This window comes from Marmota monax, unplaced genomic scaffold, assembly GCF_021218885.2.
Source record: "Marmota monax isolate L192 unplaced genomic scaffold, Marmota_monax_Labrador192_F-V1.1 WCK01_AAM20220418_F8-fsc00243, whole genome shotgun sequence".
Taxonomy (NCBI): Eukaryota; Metazoa; Chordata; class Mammalia; order Rodentia; family Sciuridae; genus Marmota; species Marmota monax.
In genome coordinates this window covers 811,100-831,817 of record NW_026694604.1, presented here as the reverse complement: position 1 = coordinate 831,817, position 20,718 = coordinate 811,100, and the positions used below count along the sequence as shown (strand labels likewise).

General features: G+C 48.5%; 1 protein-coding gene across 1 annotated transcript in view; it reads left to right on the top strand.

Annotated features, from left to right (window-relative positions):
- Ntn1 (netrin 1) overlaps window positions 1–20,718 on the top strand; it is a 176,761-nt gene that overhangs the window by 125,499 nt on the left and 30,544 nt on the right. Inside the window, exons 4-5 of the mRNA XM_046422151.2 lie at window positions 136–285; window positions 2,688–2,741. Of these exons, the coding sequence (XP_046278107.1) occupies window positions 136–285; window positions 2,688–2,741 (204 nt within the window). The remainder of the gene's footprint in view (window positions 1–135; window positions 286–2,687; window positions 2,742–20,718) is intronic.

Genomic DNA, 20,718 nt, shown 5'->3' with positions numbered 1-20,718 from the left:
CCCAGAGCTTCTGGACCAGGTGTGGGCTTGGCCGGGCCTGCCTCCCACCCCCGATGTTCCCCTGGAGTGGGATCCAGGGGGTGCTCCTGGGTAGGGAGGGACCCCTCTGACTTTCTTCTTGTGTGTCCTTCGCAGCTTGTGATTGCCACCCCGTGGGCGCCGCTGGCAAGACCTGCAACCAAACCACTGGCCAGTGTCCCTGCAAGGATGGTGTGACGGGCATCACCTGCAACCGCTGTGCCAAGGGCTACCAGCAGAGCCGCTCTCCCATTGCACCCTGCATCAGTACGTGCCAGCTCCTCTTTCTCCCATCCTTGGCTTAGGCGGGGGGGTCCCTGTGGGTTTGCTGATTGTTGCTATCAGTGGTGAGTATCTCTGCATTCAATGCCGAGGGCTCACTGAGACCCTGTGGGAGACCCCGAGCTTGGCTCTGCAGAGCCAGCCTGTCCATGGCCTTCTGTCCTGACACACACACAAGTCTCTGGCTCCTGAGAAACAAGCCCCACTCTCCAGCGCGGGTCCCATTTCCACATCCCGCCTTGACCCCAGACCTGGTGGGGGCGCTTCTGACTACAGACACCCCAATATTCCCCTGCCTCAGTGCATTCAGTACAAAAAGGACTTAAATCCCAGGGCCGTTGAGAGAGTTAGTCACAGCCTCTGGGCACGGCACCCATAGTCCTTATGAAGGATCATAGCACTTTTGAGGGGTCCCAGGGATCCCATGGGGCCTCAAGTTTTCAGCCTTTGAGTTGCTGGAGCATGAAGAGGGGTGTGAGCAGGATGGCAGGGGTCACTCAGAAGCCTTGGCTCAGAGGGTTTCAGTGTTTTACATCTGCTAGGGTCATGCTGGCACGACAAGCAGGGAATTAGCCCTGGTTGGAGAGCCAAGCCTAATTGGGAGCTGGCTCCATCTCAGCCTCTTCCTCAGCCTGATGATTCCCTGGGGAGGGCTGACCAAGCCAAGAAAGGAGGGCAGGAAAGGGAGCGGATCCCAGCGAACGAGGCCGAGTCCCAGGAGCAGAGTTTGGTTCTCTGGAGAGAGAGGTTGGCAAGCTCTGGGCCCGGGGAGCTGGCTGCTGCTTGCTTTTGTATGGCCTGGCTCACTGGTTTGTACCTTTTTTAATGGTCACAGAAAAATCAAAGGAAGAATCATGTTTCATGACATATATATATATAAAAAAAACCCACGTGAAATTCAAAGCTCAGGGTCCATAAATAAAGTTTTATTGGAATAAAGCCGCACTGCAGCTGCTATTCACGGTGGAGTTGAATTGCTGTAGCAGAGACCTGCAGGCCCACGGTATTTACTACCTGGCCCATTTCAGGGGAGGACAGCCAACCTGTATTTCAGATCCCATTGTGTCTTAGCTCTGGGTAGGCTCTGGTGACGACGATGGTCAGTCATGAGGGACTTGGAACAACTTGAGAGTTGGGGGGTCTCACAAGTCTGGGTGCTGGGGACCCCCTGACACCAGCAGCCACCAGGGTGTCCTTGAGCATTTCCCGTAGACCTCACAGACAACCCCTCCTCCAGCAGGTGGGAACCTTAGACACTGTACACATCACCTGTCCCAATTAGATGGGGCCCTTTGCTTCTGGGACAGGCCAGCTGTGTTGGTCCCATCCACAGTTCTGACCAGTTTCTAAACCAAATAAAATTTTTAGAAAGGCAGGAGGAAATCTGGGGTTATGAAAACGTGGAGGTGGGGAGAAGAAATGAGGTCTCCCCTTTTTTTTATTTCAGTGCTGGAGATGGAACCCCCACATGTACTAGGCAAGGGTTTTACCACTGAGCTACACCCCCAACCTTTGAACTCCCTTTTAAAGGGATTCAGGGACTCTGTGGACGTTCAGGAAGGACTGGAACCCATATTTTAGATCCCCTAGCGGAAAGACCAAGCTCACAGGAGCTGGTGTATCAGACTTGGACCAAGAGCATGCCCACCTACATCCGCAGCCACAGGGTTCCATCCTGGGATGTCCATGAGCACCTGACACAGAGGTTGGGTGGCCAGTGTGGCTCTGTGGCCATCGCCCCAGCCTAATTCAGGGACTAGCGAGATTAGACTGGACTATGGAGATGGTGCCTCCGGAAGATTTCTGCTGGGACCATCTAGCTCTATAGGGCTCAGAAATGGCCTGGTCCAAGGTCCCAGGTTCCTAATGCGCTGCTGTAGTGGTTGCTAATAAGGTCACAGAGAGCAAGATCTGGCTCCACACCGAGGTTGTCCTCCACCCATTTTTCAAGGAGCAAACCCTGCCTCCTCCAGGTGACTCCTGCTCCCCAAGCCTGGGTATTCCCGTGGGGCTGATCGAAGTTGATGACATACAGCAGACCTGAGGAGGACTGACAGGTCAGGCCCTGGGTGCAGGGCCAGCCTCCCATGCCACCAGTTCCCTTGTGCTTCTCCCCACTCCTGTCCCTCCTTGACAACCAGTAGCCATGACATCTGTGCCAGGTGAAGGGAAAGGAGAACAGGACGATGTGCCCAGGACCCCCCCCCCCCGGGGGCCCCTCTGCGGGCTCGCTCCTTTTCCCTTTTCTGGAACTGTGGATTGCGCAAGGGACGAATAGTTCCAGGGAGCTTGGGAGGAGGCTGTGCTCAGCTCATTCTCTTTCCAAGCTCAAAAATAATATCTTCTTACCTTGTTTTCTCCTCCTCTCCATCCTGAACCTCAAAAAGAGATTCCCGTAGCACCGCCAACCACCGCAGCCAGCAGTGTGGAGGAGCCTGAAGGTAAGTTTCTATTGGTCACTTTTGCTCTCTGGTGGGACAGGAAGTGGGGAGGGGGATATTAGAAGGCCCAGATGCCTCTGTAACCCCCAGCCGGGTCAGAACCTTAAAAATTGAGCTCCTTCTATTGGCCTACCGAGGTGAGGCTGGTCAACCCAACAGCATAGGAGCTACTCCTTCCAGGGCTGCTGAGGAGCAAGGGCTGAGGCAGGAGTTCCTGGACACAGCGTCCACACACAGAATTCAGGGCACCTGTGAGCCCAGACGGGAAGAGAGTCACATCTTCACTTTCTTCCACCTCTCACTCAAGAGTTTGCCTTTCCTCCATGATGGAGGCGGGCCTCCGACCACAGCTCATTGACAGTGCCTGTGACCAGGCCATGCACAGAAAGCACAACGGTGTTCACATGGCATTATTGTTGATTGCAGATATGTGGAATCTTGTCTGTGTGTGCGTGATTGCTTCCAAATTACAGAAGTGACTAGACCCACACCTAGATGTGCATAATGTACCTGTACCTTGGATTGGGGGTTTTTAAGGTATCTGGGCAGCTGTACTCAGTGATGTCAATTTCCTATGTACGGACGTTTCCTGATGCAGGATGGGATTATGTCATGAAAACCCCATTGGAAGTTGAAAATATCGTAAGTTAAAAATGCACCGAATCCTCTTAACCCGGTGAACACGTAGCTCAGCCACAGAACCTGCTGTGAAGCGTTCGTCTCCCCTGAAGACGGGAGGCTGACAGGGAGCTCACTGCTGCAGCCCAGTGTCACAAGGGTCTGACGGTGTAGTCCTGGAAAAGATCCAAATTTAAAATCCAGAGTGTGGTTTCTATGAATACACATTGCTTTTGCACCATCATAAAGTTGAAAATTGTTAAGCTGAACGGTCACTAAGTCGCAACTCTCTGTATTTTACTTTAGCATGGAAAAAATACTACTCTGAGATAGGATCCACAGGGTTCTGTGGCACAAGAAAGGTATTTCAGCCCTGGCTGTGGGCACACATAAGGCCCTTCAGTACGTAGGACCAGAGTCCTGGTCCTCAGTCACCACAACTTCTCTGCACTGGTATACTTGGAGGTGGAGGGGAAGAGTCCCCAGCAAGGATACCCCTGGGAACCTTTCATTAGATAGGACTACAAGAAGGTGTGGGGGAACTTGCATACCCATGTTGTTATCTTAAATGAATTTTTTTATTTTATTTTTTGCCGTGCTGGAGATTGAACACCGGGTCTCACAGTTGCCAGGCAAATGCTCAACCACTGAGCCACATCTCCAGCCCCAGAATCTTGATTCTTGATACCACCATGACTTGGCAATCATTTGGCCAATCATAAGTGAGAGTGATGTACCTGAGTGAGACTCAACATGGATAAGCTCTTGGGCTGTGGGGGCCATGAAGGGGCTGTGTCCACAGCTCACCCCAGGGCAGGACAGATCTGAATGATCTCTCTGTCTCCTCCCATTTTCCCAGACCTTACAATTTGACTTCTTAGAGCTTTTTGCAACAATTCTCAGCTTTTTCTTCCAAATCAGAAATGGGAAAATGAGATAGGTGAGGGGAAGTAGGAAAAATATCTCCCGAGATGTCCACACAGGCTGTTAGAAATGGTATAAAGTCTGGGTGTAGCACAGAGATAAAAGCTGGTATCCAAGGTTCTCAGTTCTGTGAGATTCCTGGCGGGGTAGGGAAGGGCTGTAGATTAAACCCAGAGCCTTATGCAGGCTAGGCAGGCACTCCACGACTGAGCCAAATCCTCAGGCCTTTTTATTTTGGGATAGGACCTCACTAAGTTGCCCAGGCTGGCCTCCAATTTGCAATCCTCCTGCCTCAACCTCCTGAGTCCCTGAGATTACCAGTGTGTGCCCCGATACCTGGCTGTGAACAGCACTTCTAAACATCAGTAGAATCCTCTTGAGAATGTCTTCCATAACAGTTCTCTGTTGGTTATTCAATTTTTCTGACTTTTATTTTTAGATGGGTGGGTTGAACCCAGGGGTGTTTTATCACTGAGCTACATCCCCAGCCCTTGTATTTTATTTTGAGGCAGGGTCTTGCTAAGTTTCCCAGCTGGCGTGGAACTTGCAATCCTCCTGCCTCAGCCTCCTGAGTTGCTGGGATTACAGGTGTGTGCCGCCCACACCCAGCTTCTGACTTCTTTTGATTTTGTGACTGTTCATTGCTTTTGTTCTTTCTGAAGGTTTATCAATATGATTTTAACTGAAGCAGGCAGTAAATAAACATTCCTCTAAAAGGAGCAGGGAAGAACATGTTTGGAGCTTGGAGCTTTGGCTTGACCTTTGCTGACCTGCCCTGGGAGAGCATGAGCCAACCCCAGGACCCAAATGCTGGCCTGTGGATCCTCCTATGCAGAGAAGCTGGTCCAGCCTTGTCCCAGTGAGCCCAGACACTTCGGGCTGGAGGCCAAGAAGGCCTCCTGGGAAGCGGGGCCTGGGAGCTCAGTGCTTCCAAACCTGTCGGCTCTTGCTCTGTCTGAGCAGGGAAGGAAGGCCCCCGGGAGAGGCTGCCTGAGAAAGGCTTATTTACTTTTGTCTGTGTAATAGAAGAGAGAATTAATAAGCCAAGAATTTGTTCTAAAAGCGGATGGACATAACCTCACCCTGAACCCCCCTCCCCCTGCCAAAGGGCCAGCTTGCTCAGGGAATGTTCTTTACCTGCCCCCTGAGCTAGCAGGTGAGCCGCCATGGGCAGGGCGGTGAGGGACACAGTGCTGTGGGAGGCCTGAGGCTGAGGATGCCAGAAGGGAGGGACGGACCCCCACTCATAAACGGTGTTGTGTCCAAGGCTCCCCCGGCACACACCTACTTATTGGTTGTAGAGACCCCAACACCATGGCTCCAAGAGGGACCCCTAGCCCTCCATCAACTCAAGGGAAGTTCTTGAGTTTCAAATTGTCCTTGTGGAGGCCACTTGGTTCAGTGGGAGGAGCACTGGTCTGGAGCCAGCAGATCTGGGTCGATCCTCCCCTGGCTCTGAGGACTTGGACCCTCTGCCTCCCTTGAAGAATGCAGGGTGGGACCAAGGGCTCCCGGGGCCCTTGAGGCCTGGCTCTCCATGCTGGGAATGACCCTCTTCTCCTGCCAGATTTTTTCCGTTTGCAGAACCAAATGCTGCTTCCCCTTCCACCTCTGACAATCAACTTGGCCCACGATCCCTTGCAGCGGGCCGGGGGCGAGGTAAATGTGCCACACGTGGGCTGATTGGTAACAGGTGTGCCTTCCTCGGTAAAAACGTTCTGCTGGTGGCCACTTTCTGGCTGCTCCAGGTGAAGTCATTGAAGGCCGAGCTGGGCGGAGATGTGCAGGATGGGCACGCAGGACCCACGTGAGCTGACGCCACCCCACCCTCGCCCGGGCTCCGGGCCTTTCCCGGAAATGGAATAAAGAAAACCCGAGGAAGGAAGGGCAGCCTTTGAGTGGGAGGTGGAGCCAGGCGTGGGGAGCTAGCTGTCCAGCTCCTGCGCTTCCCCCACCTTTCAGTGGGGGCCTGGCCTCCTGCCCCCAGCTGACTTCTCGCTGTCCCTACCTCGTTTGGGGCTCTACTTGGGCCTTTGGCTAATTGCTCCAGTGGCCCCAAGCCTGGGCTTCGGTGTGCCACTCATCAGGGGAACTTAGAGGAAGCACTCTAGAACTGAGGGCCTACAGAAGAACCTATGGGAGAAGCTCTGCGCTCAGTGCTGGCAGGTGTGTACTGGGGTGACCTCAGATGTCACATCTGGTGGCCTCTTAGCATTTCCCTTTTTACATTGAAAAAAAAAAAAAAAGAGTGTATATAAAACTTGCAACCTGGGTCAGTGTGGGCTGTTCTGTTTTAGGCCTTTGTTCAGCTAGGGAATGGGGGGGTGACTGTGGGGACATACACATGAACCCTTGAATGACGCTGAGGTGTTGGTGGGCAGGACAGGAGGAGGAAGAGTTACTAAGGTGGGGAGCCCTAGCCCAGTTCTCCTCTGTGAAAGGGGCAGGATGTCGCTGGGTGTTGGGTGAGGTGAGATACTGCAAATGATCTCTTTGAATCAGTGGTGGCCTGTTGGGAGTGCTCAGAGAAGAACAAAGCCACATAAAAAGTGGCTTTATAGTGAGGCCCTATCCCAAACTAAAAAAGGCCACACTCAAAGTTGTCAAAATGTTAGTTCTCCCAAAAAAGTGCAAACACCAGCCAGCGTCAGGGTGGGTTGAGCCAGGCTGGTACCCTTTCTGTCAGGCTGGTACCCTTTCTGCTGGCTCCTCCATCCAGGAAGGTGGGATTTGGGTGGGAGTTGTTGACCTGAGGTCAGGTATGGAGAGTCAGCTTGATGAAGACCTTGGGAAACGGGAGGCTGAGCTGCCCGAGGCAGGCGGGAACCCAGGGAACTGCTTGGGGGGCCTCTGCTTAGCCCTCCAGCTGTGAGTGTCAGAACAAGCAGAGAGTTAAGGGCTAGAAATCAGGTCAGGCTTTGAACTTGATGAGAACCAAGAAGCAGAAATGGCCTGAATGTTGATCCGTGTGGGTGAATGGATAAACAAAATGTGGCAGAGCCATAAAATCGAACGTTAGCCATAAAAAAGGAATTGAGTATTGATACATGCCACAACACGGATGAACCTCGAAAACGTCATGCTAAATGAAAAGAAATCAGTCACACGGCTTCGTGTTGCTTGATTCCATTTATATGAAATGACTGGATGAAGCAAACTCAGTGGTAGGAATGCTTAATATCATTTAATCATCCACCTGTATGAGGTGGGTTCCATCATTATGTAGGAAGAAATTGAGACACGGGAGTCTAATAAGCATCTCTGAGATTCTGGCCAAGGTCACCTGGCTTTGGGATCTGAGTAGAATTGACCACCCTGGCCATCCTGATTCTCAGAAGTTATGTTGTTTGGTCAACTTAGGGTCAGTTTATTCTTCTTGCAAACGTGTGTCAGCTGGAGGTAGGAGGGATCCGAAGCTAAGAGGAGACAGGGTTGGTTCAAAGCAGCTGTTTTTGCAAGTTCCAGCCCAGGGCCTCTTATGAGCATGAGTGATTGGTAGGTGAGGCTGCCGTGGTGGGTTCTGGGAATTGGGAGAATGCTTGGCAAAGCGCTCTCTCTCTGGTCACAAGGCAGCTGGAGTGACAGGGCAGATGAATCAGTTAATACCAGAAAATGAGCGGGCATGGGAAACACAGGTGCTGGCAGAGAGTCAGCTGAAAATAGTTAGAACCAACGAGAATTCTGCAGGGAGGCCATTCCAAAGTGAATGGGCAAAGGTTGGTGACTTCTTTATATCTTAGCAATGAGAACAGTTACGCCAAGGTGTCCTGGAGTGAAATGCACACGGGAGAGGTCTGGCCCCAAAGTGAGTACTCAGTTTCCATTTTCATGATAATGGAACAATTTCATTAGAATAGCAATAAAAATAGCAAACAGAAACCAAGCAAAGAAAGCACAGGATGTATATAAACAAAGCACAAGATTTTTCCAAGGGATGCCAAAGACGGGGGAAAAAAAAGGGGGGGGGGATCGTCTTGCCATGTCCTGGGGAAGGCCAGACTCAAAGCTGTCAAAATGTTAGTTCTCCCAAAAATAATCCACAAATTTAGCATAATTCTGGTCAATATCCCAGTTGGATAGGAGATGGTCCTACAGGCTGGCTAGAAAAAGAAAGGGGTAAGAATAGCCAAGAATTATTTTTTGGAAGGTGACTAATGAAGAGTGATTCGCCTTTCCAGATATTTTAAAATATGGTCAACAGGATATTTAAATTAGTGTGGTACTGGCATAGGAATAGAGATCACCAACACTGAGTCCAAAGTCTAGAAACAGACTCAAAGGTAAACAGAAGAACTTAGGATATGGTAAATCTGTGGTTGCTAATCAATGAGGGAAAGGATGAATTATTCCATAAGTGCTTCTGGGAAACCTGGCCGTTTAAACATAACAAAATCAGATTTCTACTTCACGCTGCATACTACCGATGGATTTAAGATTTATTGATCTTTCATGAATTCTAAAAGTTCTAGAAAAAAAAAACACATGAATATCAGTGTCATCTCTGGGTAAAGAAAGCTCTCCAGACATGATACAGAAGCCAGAAATTCTAAAGGGAAAGAGTTTGAGTAGATTTAAATGAAAAACTTCCATACTCCAAAAATCTTTCCAAGCAGAGTAAAAGGCAAACTAAAAGCTGAGGAAAAAACATTTGTGACAGTGGCATCAAAGATTCAAGTCCTCGGGCTGGGGCTGTAGCTCAGTGGCAGAGTTCTTGACTTGCATGCGTGAGGCACTTCTTACTTTTCAGTGTATTCTGAAATATTTAGGGGTGAGGGTTAGGGTTGTGGCTCATGGTAGAGTGCTCACCTAGCATGCATGAGGCACTGGGTTCGATCCTCAGCACCACATAAAAATAAATAAAATAAAGGCATTCTGTTCATCTACAACTACAAAAAGTATTTAAAATAAAAAAATTCAAGTCCTCAATAAATAAAAAGCTTTTACAATTCAACAAGAAATAAAGATCCTAGTAGAGAATTGGCTGAGGAAGTAAACTGGGAATTCAGAGAATTTATACTAATAGCAGTTAAGAATATGAAGTGTTACACTTACTAGTAATCATGAAGAGAGTCCATCCTCAAAACTTACTAGATTGACACTATTTATAAAAGAATAAAGTGTTTTCCATGTTGAAAAGGGTTGGGGAAACACCAGAGTCTGGCAATAGGAGGGTAATTTGTATCACTTTTATGAAAGATGATTTGGCACTGTGTATCCAAAGGTATTTGTGACCCATCCGTTCACTTCTAGAAATTTAGCCTAAGGAAATAGTGATGTGTGCAAGATTTAGCTGCAAAGATGATTATTACAGCATCGTTTATACTATCCAAAGAGGGAAGTGACTTCCACGTCTTTCAGTAGAGTTGGAGTTAATAACGGCATAGCCAGGTAATTATGTTGTAGGATATTTAAATGGAAAGATACAGTGTATTGCCAAGTGACAAAAACAGAAAGCAGAAGACACATGGAGAGTTGACTTTGATTGGTGGAAAGACTGGTTTACGGGGCACTTCAATTAAATTGTTTCATTGTGTTCATAAATTTCAGTGGTTCTCAACCCGGGACTGTTCTCTTCCCCCGGGGTACATTTGGCACTGTCTGGAGATATTTTCAGTTGTCACAACTTGGGGGGAGGGTGCCGCACGCTGGCATCTAGTGGGTAGACGACAGTAATGTTGCCAAATGTCCTACATTGTGCTGAATGGCCCCAACAACGAGGAACGACCCACCCCAGTGCTAATAGTGCCAACCCGTGTGTATTTACTGGATAAAATTCGTGTGTTCTCTCCAAAAGTATTGAGAGATGCTGCAGCACTTACAGATGGACCGGCTCATTTACCAGTTACTCGTTAGGTGACATGGATGCAGCTGAGGATTTAGAAGGTTACGTACATATCTTTAAGCCAGCAAGCGTTCCTAGGGGGTCAAGTTTAACTTTTGGTTGGCCTGCTTCTTTTTCCATGGTAACATTTAAACCTAAAATGAAAGTTATCCCCAATTTTGAGTTTTACTAGAAATTAGTGTGTTCTGGATTCATGTGGGATTTAACTCTATGAAGCTTTTTGTCATGAAAAAGATCTCAGCAAAAGTGGGGAATGACCCCATGCTCCTCACCTTGACTTTATTTGCTTCAAAGGTATCACCTTGCTGATATTTTAATTAACAAAAATTTAAATTTAACTTTGTTTTGAGATGGTGATGCTCGGGATTCACCCAGAACCTCATATGTGCTAGGCATCCCCTGAGCTACATCCCCTGCCCTGCTGAAATTCTTTTGAAGAAGAGTTCAAACACATGCCTATAATCCCAGCAACTTGGGAGTGACTATGGCAGGAGGATTGCAAGTTGGAGGCCAGCCTCAGCAACTTAGGGAGAACTTGTCTCAAAATTAAAAAACAAAAAAAACAAAACAAAAAAACGCAGGGGGATATAGCTTGGTGGTAGAAGAGCCCTGGGTTCAATCCCCAGTACTGCAAAAGATAAAATTGAAAAAGAAGAGTTTAGATATGATGGCATTTCACCCCTAAATATTTTTTCTAAAATATTTATTTTCTAGTTTTAGGTAGGCACAATATCTTTATTTTACATTTATGTGGTGCTGAGGATCAAACCCAGTGCTTCATGCGTGCTAGGTGAGCACTCTACCACTGAGCCACAACCCCAGCCCTCACCCCTAAATATTTCAGAATGCACTGAAAAGTAAGAATATCTTCTCGATATGATTATCTCGCCTCACCAAATGAACAAGAAATTCTTTCATATCACCTAGTACCCATAGTCAAAAATTTCTTGATTGTTCCTCACACGTCTTTTATAGCTGGGGTGCTCAGTGGCTTCATTATTAAAATATTCTGTAATGACGTGATATACAAAATCATTATATTTAGAAATGCAAAAGGGATCCCCATCCCGGGCTGCTTTTGCAGATACAGTAAATGTGATATAGGATGTAAGAATGGAAAGAGCTGCTCACGTGGTCCCCGCTGTTATCATTAACCTCAGATGCCCTTAAGGAAGAGGTGGTGCCATGTCCCACCTTGTGGTTCATAGGATATGAGCTCTGAGCTTTCATCAGGGGAGACTCCCTGAGGAAGAGGACCCTCCAACAAAGGGGACCAAGAAGTGCAGTCAGGAAGCAGCTTTTTTATTTTGTGTGTTTGGGGGGGGGGTTGCTGGGGATTGAACCCAGGGATGCTTTATCACCGACCTCCATCCCCAGTCCTTTTTATTTTTTGCGATAGAGTCTTGCTAGTGGCTTAGGGCTTCACTTAGTTGCTAAGACTGGCCTTGAACTTGCAATCCTCCTGGTTCAGCCTCCCAAGTCATTTGGATTTCAGGCACACGCCACCATGCCTGGCTTCACTCAGGGATCCTTTTAAGTTTCCTTGGTGGGGATGGAGGGTATGGAAGCTGGGCAGTTATTTAAGGTATTTAAACCAAGGTTTTCTTTTTTTGGGTGCTGGGGACTGAGCCCAGGACCTCCCACCTAGACTCGCTACCTATCGGAGCATCACCTGCAATCCTTTACCCCAAGGTTAAACCTTGGTTTCTCGACCTCAGCGCTGTTGGTGTCAAGGCTGAAGGATCCTTTGGGGTAGGGCTGTTCTGCACACTGTTGCGTGTTGAGTAGCACCCTGCCCTCTGGGGAGCTCTGATAACCAAATGTCCCCTGGAGACAGACAGCCCCTGATTATAAAACCACTGGGTTAAACCTAGATGTCCTGACATGAACTCAGCTGTCCAAAACCCTCCTCCAGGAAGGGAGACCAGAGATGGAACCACGAGACACAGGGCTCTTCCAAACAGTGGGACCTGCTCACTTGAGACCAGACTGATTCCATAGGTATTCGGTTGAACTGAGTGGACTCTCTGGTACATGTGACCAGTGGGAACCTAAAAACAGCAATCAATTTAAGATGGTTCGGTTGCTTCTAGGCAGCCTGAATGACTCCTCTCTAGCACCTTCTTTCTTCCTATCTTTCTAGATCCTTCGTCTCTGATTCTGCTTTCTCTGCCCTTGTGGGCTCTCCCTGTCTCTTCTGCCGCCTTCCTTTTCTCTGGCTTCCCCTCCCCCTTCCCCTCTCTCCCCTTTTTTGGGGACCTGCACAAAGGGTGGGGGCAGAGGTCAGGCCCAGGGCCAGGAGAGAGCCCCACCTCCCCACCCCACTGCCAGGGGCCTCGTCACCCCGAGGAGCACAAAGGAAGCCCTTGCATTGTGGGTTTCAGGACTTCATTGTGCTGCTTGTCTCTGGGCCTTTGCAGAGTGGAGCAGGGTAAAGGGATGAGCTGAGGGCCAGAGGGGCCAGTGGGGGCGGAATATTTAGCCCTTTGGGGAAACTCTTCCCACTGGGGACTCAACAGGGGTGGCTGATGGGACAAGTGACAGGTGTCAGGGAGAGAGATGGGAGAGCCCAGCACCCCTCCTCTGTGTCACACAGTTGTCATGCTGGCAGAGGCTGGGTGGGGGCGGAGTGTGCAGGCTGCAGAGCCGGCTGAGGCAGGGGTGGATACCGAGTTGTCCCCTGCCCAGAACGCTGCCTCAAAACCCTGGGGTTTCCCTAGAGTCCTGGGTCTGCCCCATAGAACCTCAGCAGCCCCCAAACCAAGGTGGGCAGCACCCATCGTGGGCCCTTTGATGAAATCACCCACCAGATCCCCAACCACCCAGACTTGATAGTAATAAAACAGCTGGGACCATCAATCCATTCTTAGGCTCCTGGGGTCTGGGGGCTTCACCCTTCCCAGTGTGGGTGTCCTGCAAGCTGCCCACAGCTCTCAGTGAAGTGAAGGAGGTGGGCTGAATGACCCATCCATCCCCTCCCAGCTCAAAATCTGGGGGCCTGGATCCTGCTCTGTCATCTCCCTCAATCTGTCGTCAGCAGCTGGGCCGGCCCTGGTGGGCAGAGTGAGCCTTGTGCTCTTAGGCTCAGTGTCGGGGAGTGGCCTATGGGGCTCTTTCAGAGCTGCGTTGGGACTGTGGGACAGTCGGACCAGGGAGGGTGCCCAGATCAGGAGCCTGATTGCCCAGTAGCTGGGGGGCCTCACCTGGGTGCACCCAGACCTTCACAGTTAGGAGGCCAGGAGGTCACTAGCTGCCTCCTCCCTGGCCGGGTGATGTTCGGACCATCCCCCACCCCACTGCCTGTTGAGCAAGATAGTCCTTTCTGCTGCTCTCCCCCTTGGCTTCCAGAGCTCAGAGTGTGACCATATCAGCAAGTCCCCTGCCTCTGCCTTGAGCCTGACTCAGCTGGAACCCCGTGCTTGGCATCTCAGGAGGACACTGGGTACCACCCCCTCCGGTTCCATCCTCTGAGATGCCAGCATCTCCCTAGGGAAGATTGTGGCAAGTGTCATCTGTAGTGTTTTGTGATCTCTGCTTAAGAGTAAAGCGTACTGTGGGATCCAGGAAGGTGAAAACCTTTCGTTTGCAGAGATCAGAAATGATCCGGGGTCTAAAATGAACTTCTCTTGCCCAAGAGGTTACTGAGAATCGGGGATGTTGTGGGGCCAGTATGTGCCTGCTCACGCTGGCTCTCCAGGGCTGATGATGTACATTTGCTCCAACTCTGAGTTTGGGTGTCACACGGATGGTTTAGACGTGGCCATGGTGGGATTATTTACACCTTGGAAATTGGCAAGTAGTACAAGTCACGGCTGATTTTTCCTCCCACAGAGAGCCGATTGTTAAATATTCTGAAGCGCAGTATTGTCCAAAAGGCCTCTGGGGAGTTGGAATTCTGGATCTTGATACCAGGAGGAACATAGGGAGATGAGGAATCCAACCCGGACTCCACATGTAACAGATGAGGAGACTGAGGTTGAGAGATCAGTGACTTGCTCTAGGTCAGATGAAGAAGTGGGGTTCCCACTTTCACATGGTGCCTCAAGCAAACCATTTTTTTTTTTAAAGCAGGAAAGAAATCAGACATGGAAGCTTGAAAAGATTTGTCCCACTGAAGGGAAATGAAAAATTTGAAGAATATTTGAGCAATGGGCTTTAAAGAAAACTGCTTGAAGATTTTCTTCAGGCCTGCTGGATGTAATAGCGCATGCCTATAATTCCAGTAACTCGGGAGGCCAAGGCAGGAGGATCACAGGTTTGAGGCCAGACTGAGCAATTTAGTGAGACTCTGTCTCAAAAAAGGGGTGGGGATGGAACTCGGAGGTAGAGGGGCCTTGGGTTCAATCCTTAGTGTGTGTGTGTCTGTCTCTCTCTCTCTCTCTCTCTCTCTCACACACACACACACACACACACACACACACACACACAGATTTTCTTAGGCCCGAGCTGAGCTAGGCTTCAATTTGCTGCTTTCCTTCCCCTGTGGGGCTCAGCCCTAATTTCTCTGGCCAAGCATTCCTGCTGTCCCGGGAGACCACCTCCTCCAGCCCCAGGGTTGGGAAGTCCCACATCAGCATCTGAAATCTATCTTCAGTCCTTAACGCCTTCATAGGAGCCTCCATCTTCACAAGACAAACCCTCTGGGATGGCAGGATCCTTTGGGAGGCCTGATAGTTCAGGATCACCCTGACCCTGACTTCATTCCTGCCCTCCTTCCTGTTTTTGGCCAGTTTATGGTGCGGTGGATGAAGAAGTAGAAGGTCAGCCATTCATTAGGGCTATCGGGGACCCTGGTGTCTTGGGTTGGATTCCCTAGTACCTCAAGGGGCCTAGGACAAGGATTCCTGGGCAGGTGATTTATTGAGGAGGTGTTCTCCAGAGCAACCAGGAAGGGGGAGAAGCAGGATCAGGCAGGGAAGAATCTGGGAAAACACATAGACTCGGCCCTAATCCCACAGGGGCTCTGGAGAGATAATCATGCCAAAGTTGTTCTGCTTTCTAGGCGCCGTGGCACATGCCTGTCATCCCAGCAACTTGGGAGGCTGAGGCAGGAGGATGGTGAGTTCAAAGCCAGCCTCAGCAATGGCAAAGCACTAAGCAACTCAGTGGGACCCCCATCTCTAAATAATATACAAAATAGGGCTGGGGATGTGGGTCAGAGGTCGAGTGCCCCTGTGTTCAATTCCTGGTACCAAAAACAAAACAAAACAAAACAAAAAAGTTGTTCTGCTTAAAGGCAAAAGAACCAGGCCATTCTACTCACCCACATCTGTTGACCATTAGCTATGGACTGTCTCCTGGGGAGGGACATTTTTAACCTCCCAGATACCTGCAAGCAAAGCAATGTCCATCAGTCAAAGGCAAGCCTTCAGAGAAGACTGCAAATGTGCCCTGGCCCTGCAGCAGCTGGGGATTGGGGCTCTGGGCCAGTAAAGGGTCTGGGCAGGACACCCAGCACATCTGCTAGACAGTTGGCTGTCTGTCCCCGTGGGTTCTGCTTGCATGGATTCAAGCAACCATAGATCAAATGTAATTTTTTTTTTTAAAGTATCTGTACTTTACGTGCACAGACTTTTTGTTGTTATTGTTATTGTTATTCCCCAAACAATGCAGTATAACAATTATGTGCATTCCATTTCCATTGGGTTAGATATTATAAGTAACCTAGAGATGATTTAAAGTACTTGGAGGATGTGCCTAAGTTATATGTGAACACCGTGCTGTTTTATATAAGGGACTTGAGCATCCAAGGATTTTGACGTTTGTTGGGGGTCCTGAAACCAGTTCCCCTCTCATACCCAAGAACAACTTTACATGGCAGATAATTTGATGGAAAGTTTTATTGGCACCAGTGGTTTTTTTCCATCCCCTCTCCCTTTCTGCCGTTCCACACTGAAGAAAGACCTGCCGGTTACTCTTTGGGTCCCCATGTCCCCCTTCCCACATTTAGCTGACCACTCTGTAGTGACAGTCTTTCCTACTCATCTCTGTCTCTATTCTATCACAAAAAACTGCCTGCTGTTCTAATTCACTTCATGTTGTGAATTTCACAACCCTGCGTGGATCAGGCAGGCTGTGTTGAAACAAACATTCCTGGTGGTCAGTTATTTCTTGCTGATACAACAGCCATCACAGGTTTCCTCATTGGATGGCCTCCTTCCCACAGGTGGATCGAGGGCCCCACGCTCCTTCTGTCACTTGGCTGTGCCATCTGGGGCCTTAGCATCATTGCTGGGAGGGTTTGGGGAGATTTTTATGTGCTAGGCCTCAAAATGTGGGGTCTCACTTATACCCACATCTCATTGGCCAGAACTCGGCCATGTGACCACACTACTCCAAGGGATGACTGGGAAATGTAGTTCATATGCTCAGAAGGAACATGAAAGCAGTCTTCCCCATAGATGTTTTTGGATCACTCTTCCAATCTGGGGCTCATCTCTGGCCACCTGTCACCAGGGCTACAGTAATTGACATCAGAATGTGAGGGTGAATCTTAAGGGCCTTTTTTTCCTCTGTAGGAAGCAGTTTAGCCTCATCTTGGCCCAAGAGAGTGCTTTCTACCCAATAGCGACTGCAGTTTGGGGTGTAGGCAGACTAAGCCAGGGCAGCCCCTGGGTTCCAAGCATGTCCTTTACGGGCACTGGCTTAACCAGCCTAGCTAACCAGCCAGCCAACCAGCCGGGTGGACGCGACAGGACTGCAAGTGTCCCTCTCTTTCATGACCTTCCCAGGGAGCCCCAGCTTAGCTCATCTGAATCCCCCTTTCGTGTTGACAGCAATTGCAGTTCGTGTCCACTGCTGGCTCTCCCTGGAGGAGCGTAGAGAGAGCCAACTGGATCCCTATTGGGACAGCTTTGTTTTCCCTGCTGAACACAAAATCCCCTGTTCACTGGGAGAGCTGACAAGGAGACCCCGTGGGGCGGGCCCGGTGGGAGCAGATACCAGTGAATACGGTGCCAGAATGGCTTAGCTTATTAAAGGCGAATACACAGGATAACTCTGCCCGCCGAGGGGGAGATAGAATGGGGGGCACGGAGCTGTTACAGCGGATTAGCAGCCGCAGACGGATGAAGGCAGGTGCAGTCTTTTCTGCAATTTGGAAGGGCTTAGGCAATACGGATCCTGTGCTCTCTAAATCCTTCCCTTGGCCTTATCTGGGCTACAGGCTGAAAATGGGGGATTTCTTATTCAGCCAGGCTCTGGAGTGGCTTCTCGTAACTTTGCCTGCCCACTCCCAGAATGCCTTGGGATTTCGGATCAGAAGCTTTGTGTTATCTGTCAGTTTGTCGTCCTCACGTTTGTTCTGCGATCACACATCCACGTAGTGCTGGGGCTGGGATTCGAGGATCGAATTGGGTAGGAGGCACGAGATTGGCCTTCCTGGACTCCTAGTGCACTACGTGAGAGGGACACATGAGTTCGGTAGATGATTCTCATTCAAGGTGTTCACTGTTCATCAGGTCCAGCCATGTCAGTGGATGCTGGCCTTGACTTTTGTGCCTGGCCAGTGTTGGATCTGCTGGGTCTTTTGTGGCCTAATGAATGAAGCCCCAAGTCTAAGATGGCTCATTGCCCCTCCAGTTGGGCTGGTGTTTCCTAAGGGCACAGGTGGCAGATAAGAGAGGACAATACAATGGTCCCCAAGTATCCATAAGGGATAAGTTCTAGGACCCTCACCCCAGAACACCGAAATATGCAGGTACTCGGGTCCCTTATATAAAATGGCATAGTATCTGCATGTAACCTCTACACATCCTTCCATATATTTTAACTCATCTCTAGATTACTTATACCTAATATGATGTAAATGCTGTGGACATGAGTTTTTACACCATATTGTTTAGGGAATGGTGATTTTTAAAAGTCTGCACACGTTCATTACACATGTGATTTTTTTCTGGCATACTTTTGATCTTTGTCTAATGGATGAAGAACTCATGGGTACAGAGCGCTGACTGTACTTCAAATCAGCGCCATGGCTGGACATTTGGGGTCCTCAAGCAAAAAAAATCTAGAAGGCTCATCTTATGAGGCCAGATTTGTCTCTTGAAAAGGTGTTGGGAGGCTGCTGGCAGGTGTTTCTCTCTGGTTCTGATGCAGACGTATTTTTCTAGAGGAGAGTACCACCTCTCCTCATCTCCTCCAACCTAATACCCCTTGTCTAGCCGGTATCTCATCCTTAAGCAGAAAGATGCCCATCTGTTCTCTCCTTGGTTTGCATAGCTCATCTCTGGGTGATGGTTTTGAATTTGTTCTGTGATTGAAGGTCTGGGTGAGCATGTCATCTCAAGGAAGGGCGTGGAGTGGGTGGTGTGGACCTCAGGGCTATCAGAAAGCCTCACTTCTATGGGAGGAGGCATGTGAGACCAGAGGGCTCTGCGTGAGGACAATACAGTGGTCCCTAAGTATCCAAAGGGATTGGTTCCAGGACCCAGTGGGGCCTGGTTTGCTCTCCCGCAGTTTCCAACAGGAGCTGATACTTATGGGTACCAAGAATGGAACTTCTAGGCTGTGCACCCCATGTGACACTAGGAGGATAGCTGTATCCTGCCCAGTATGTGAAGAATGCCATCACCTTCCACAGGGACTCACTTGGACCTGTGGTTCCCTGGAGTACATGGAGAGTCTATCACTTCACTAAAGCAAACACCATAGAGGGTGAGCATCCTTACTCATGAGAATCCAAAAAATCTAAAGGGCTCCCAAATCCAAAACTTTTTGATGTCCCCCCAAGTGGAAAATTCCACACCTGACCTCCCTCTCATGGGAAGGGCCACAGTCAAAAGGCATGTGCTAAAAATATTGATTAGATTACCTTCCAACTATGTGTGTGAAGCGTATATGAAGCATAAATGAACTTCGTGTTTGCGTCTCTTCCCCAGGATATCTCGTTATGTGTATGCAAATAGTCCAAAGTATGAAAAAAAAATTAATCTATAACACTTCTGGTCCCAGGCATTTTGGATACAGGATACTTAGATATGGGATCAGGAATATCGTACCCTTGTTCTCCATATGAGAAGGTAGCACTGAGTTTGGTTTGGTTGGGGAGGACTTCAGTTTCTGCCACGGTTGTGAGATTGTGGCATGAGTGATACTCCATACACATAGTTTCCAAATACCTGTGACATTATTCATTGAAATGCCACAGAAGTTTTAAAAAAAAAACATTCTGAGGAATGGAAATCTTTTCCAAATGCATCACCAACTTTCTTGCCACATTAAGCATACGCACATTGATCACAAGTCACCTTTCAGGATGTTTTTATTCATCACGAGAGGAAGTGTGCTGTGTCTTATCCACCCATCTTACGAATGGTTGCCATTTATCTGAAATGGCCCTTAGTTATTCTCCATCTGGTTTTCTTTTTTTATTTTTAATTTTAAAAATTTGTTCTGATTAGTTACACATGACAGTAGAATGCACTTTGACACATTGTACACAAATGGAGAACAACTTCTCATTTCTCTGGCTGTACATGGTGCTGAGTCACACCGGTAGTGTAATCATACATGTACAAAGACTATAATAATGTCTGTCTCATTCTACTGTCGTTCCCATCCCCACTGCCCCACCCCTCCCTTTAACTCCCCTCTGTACAATCCATAGTTCCTTCATTCTTCCCTACACCCACCCCATCCTATGGATCAGCATACACTTCTCAGAGAAAACATTTGGCCTTTAGTTTTTTGGGATTGGCTTATTTCACTTAGCACGATAGTCTCCAGTTCCATCCATTTACCTGCAAATGCCATAATTTCATTCTTCTTTAAGGCTGAGTAGTACTCCATTGTGTATATGTATCACATTCTCTTTATTCATTCAATTATCGAAGGACACCTAGATTGGTTCCATAGTTTAGCTATCGTGAATTGAGCTGCTACATCTATGTGGCTGCGTCACTATAGTATGCTGATTTTAAGCCCTTTGCATATAAACCAAGGAATGGGAAAGCTGAGTCAATTGGTAGTTCCATTGCAAGTTTTCTGAGGAATCTCCGTACTGTTTTCCACAGTGGTTGCACCAATTTGCAGTGCCACCAGCAATGTGTGAGTGTGCCTTTCCCCCCATATCCTCACCAACACTTATTTTTGCTTGGATTCTTGATAATTGCCATTCTGACTGGAGTTGGATGAAATCTTAAAGTAGTTTTGATTTGCATTTCTCTCATTGCTAGAGATGATGAACAATTTTTTCATATGTTGTTGATCTGTTGTATTCGTCGGTGAAGTGTCTGTTTAGTTCCTTGGCCCATTTATTGATTGAATTATTTGTTTTTTTTTTCTTTTTGGTGTTAAATTTTTTGAGTTCTTTACAGAGCCACCTGGTTTTCATAGTTATTTGCTTCTGTTTGCTGCTGCTGCCTGGCCCTCTGTTTTCTAGCAGTTCCTTCTTCCTCCCGGTCTCTAGATGCATAACACTGGCCTCCGTATCCATAGGATCCACCTCCATGGATTCAACCAACCTCGAATGAAAACCATTTGGGAAAAAAAAAAATTCCCTCTGTACTGAACACATGCAGACCTTTTTTTCTTGTCACTATTCCCCCCCAAATGAAGTATGACAACTATTTCATTCCATTTACATTGCAA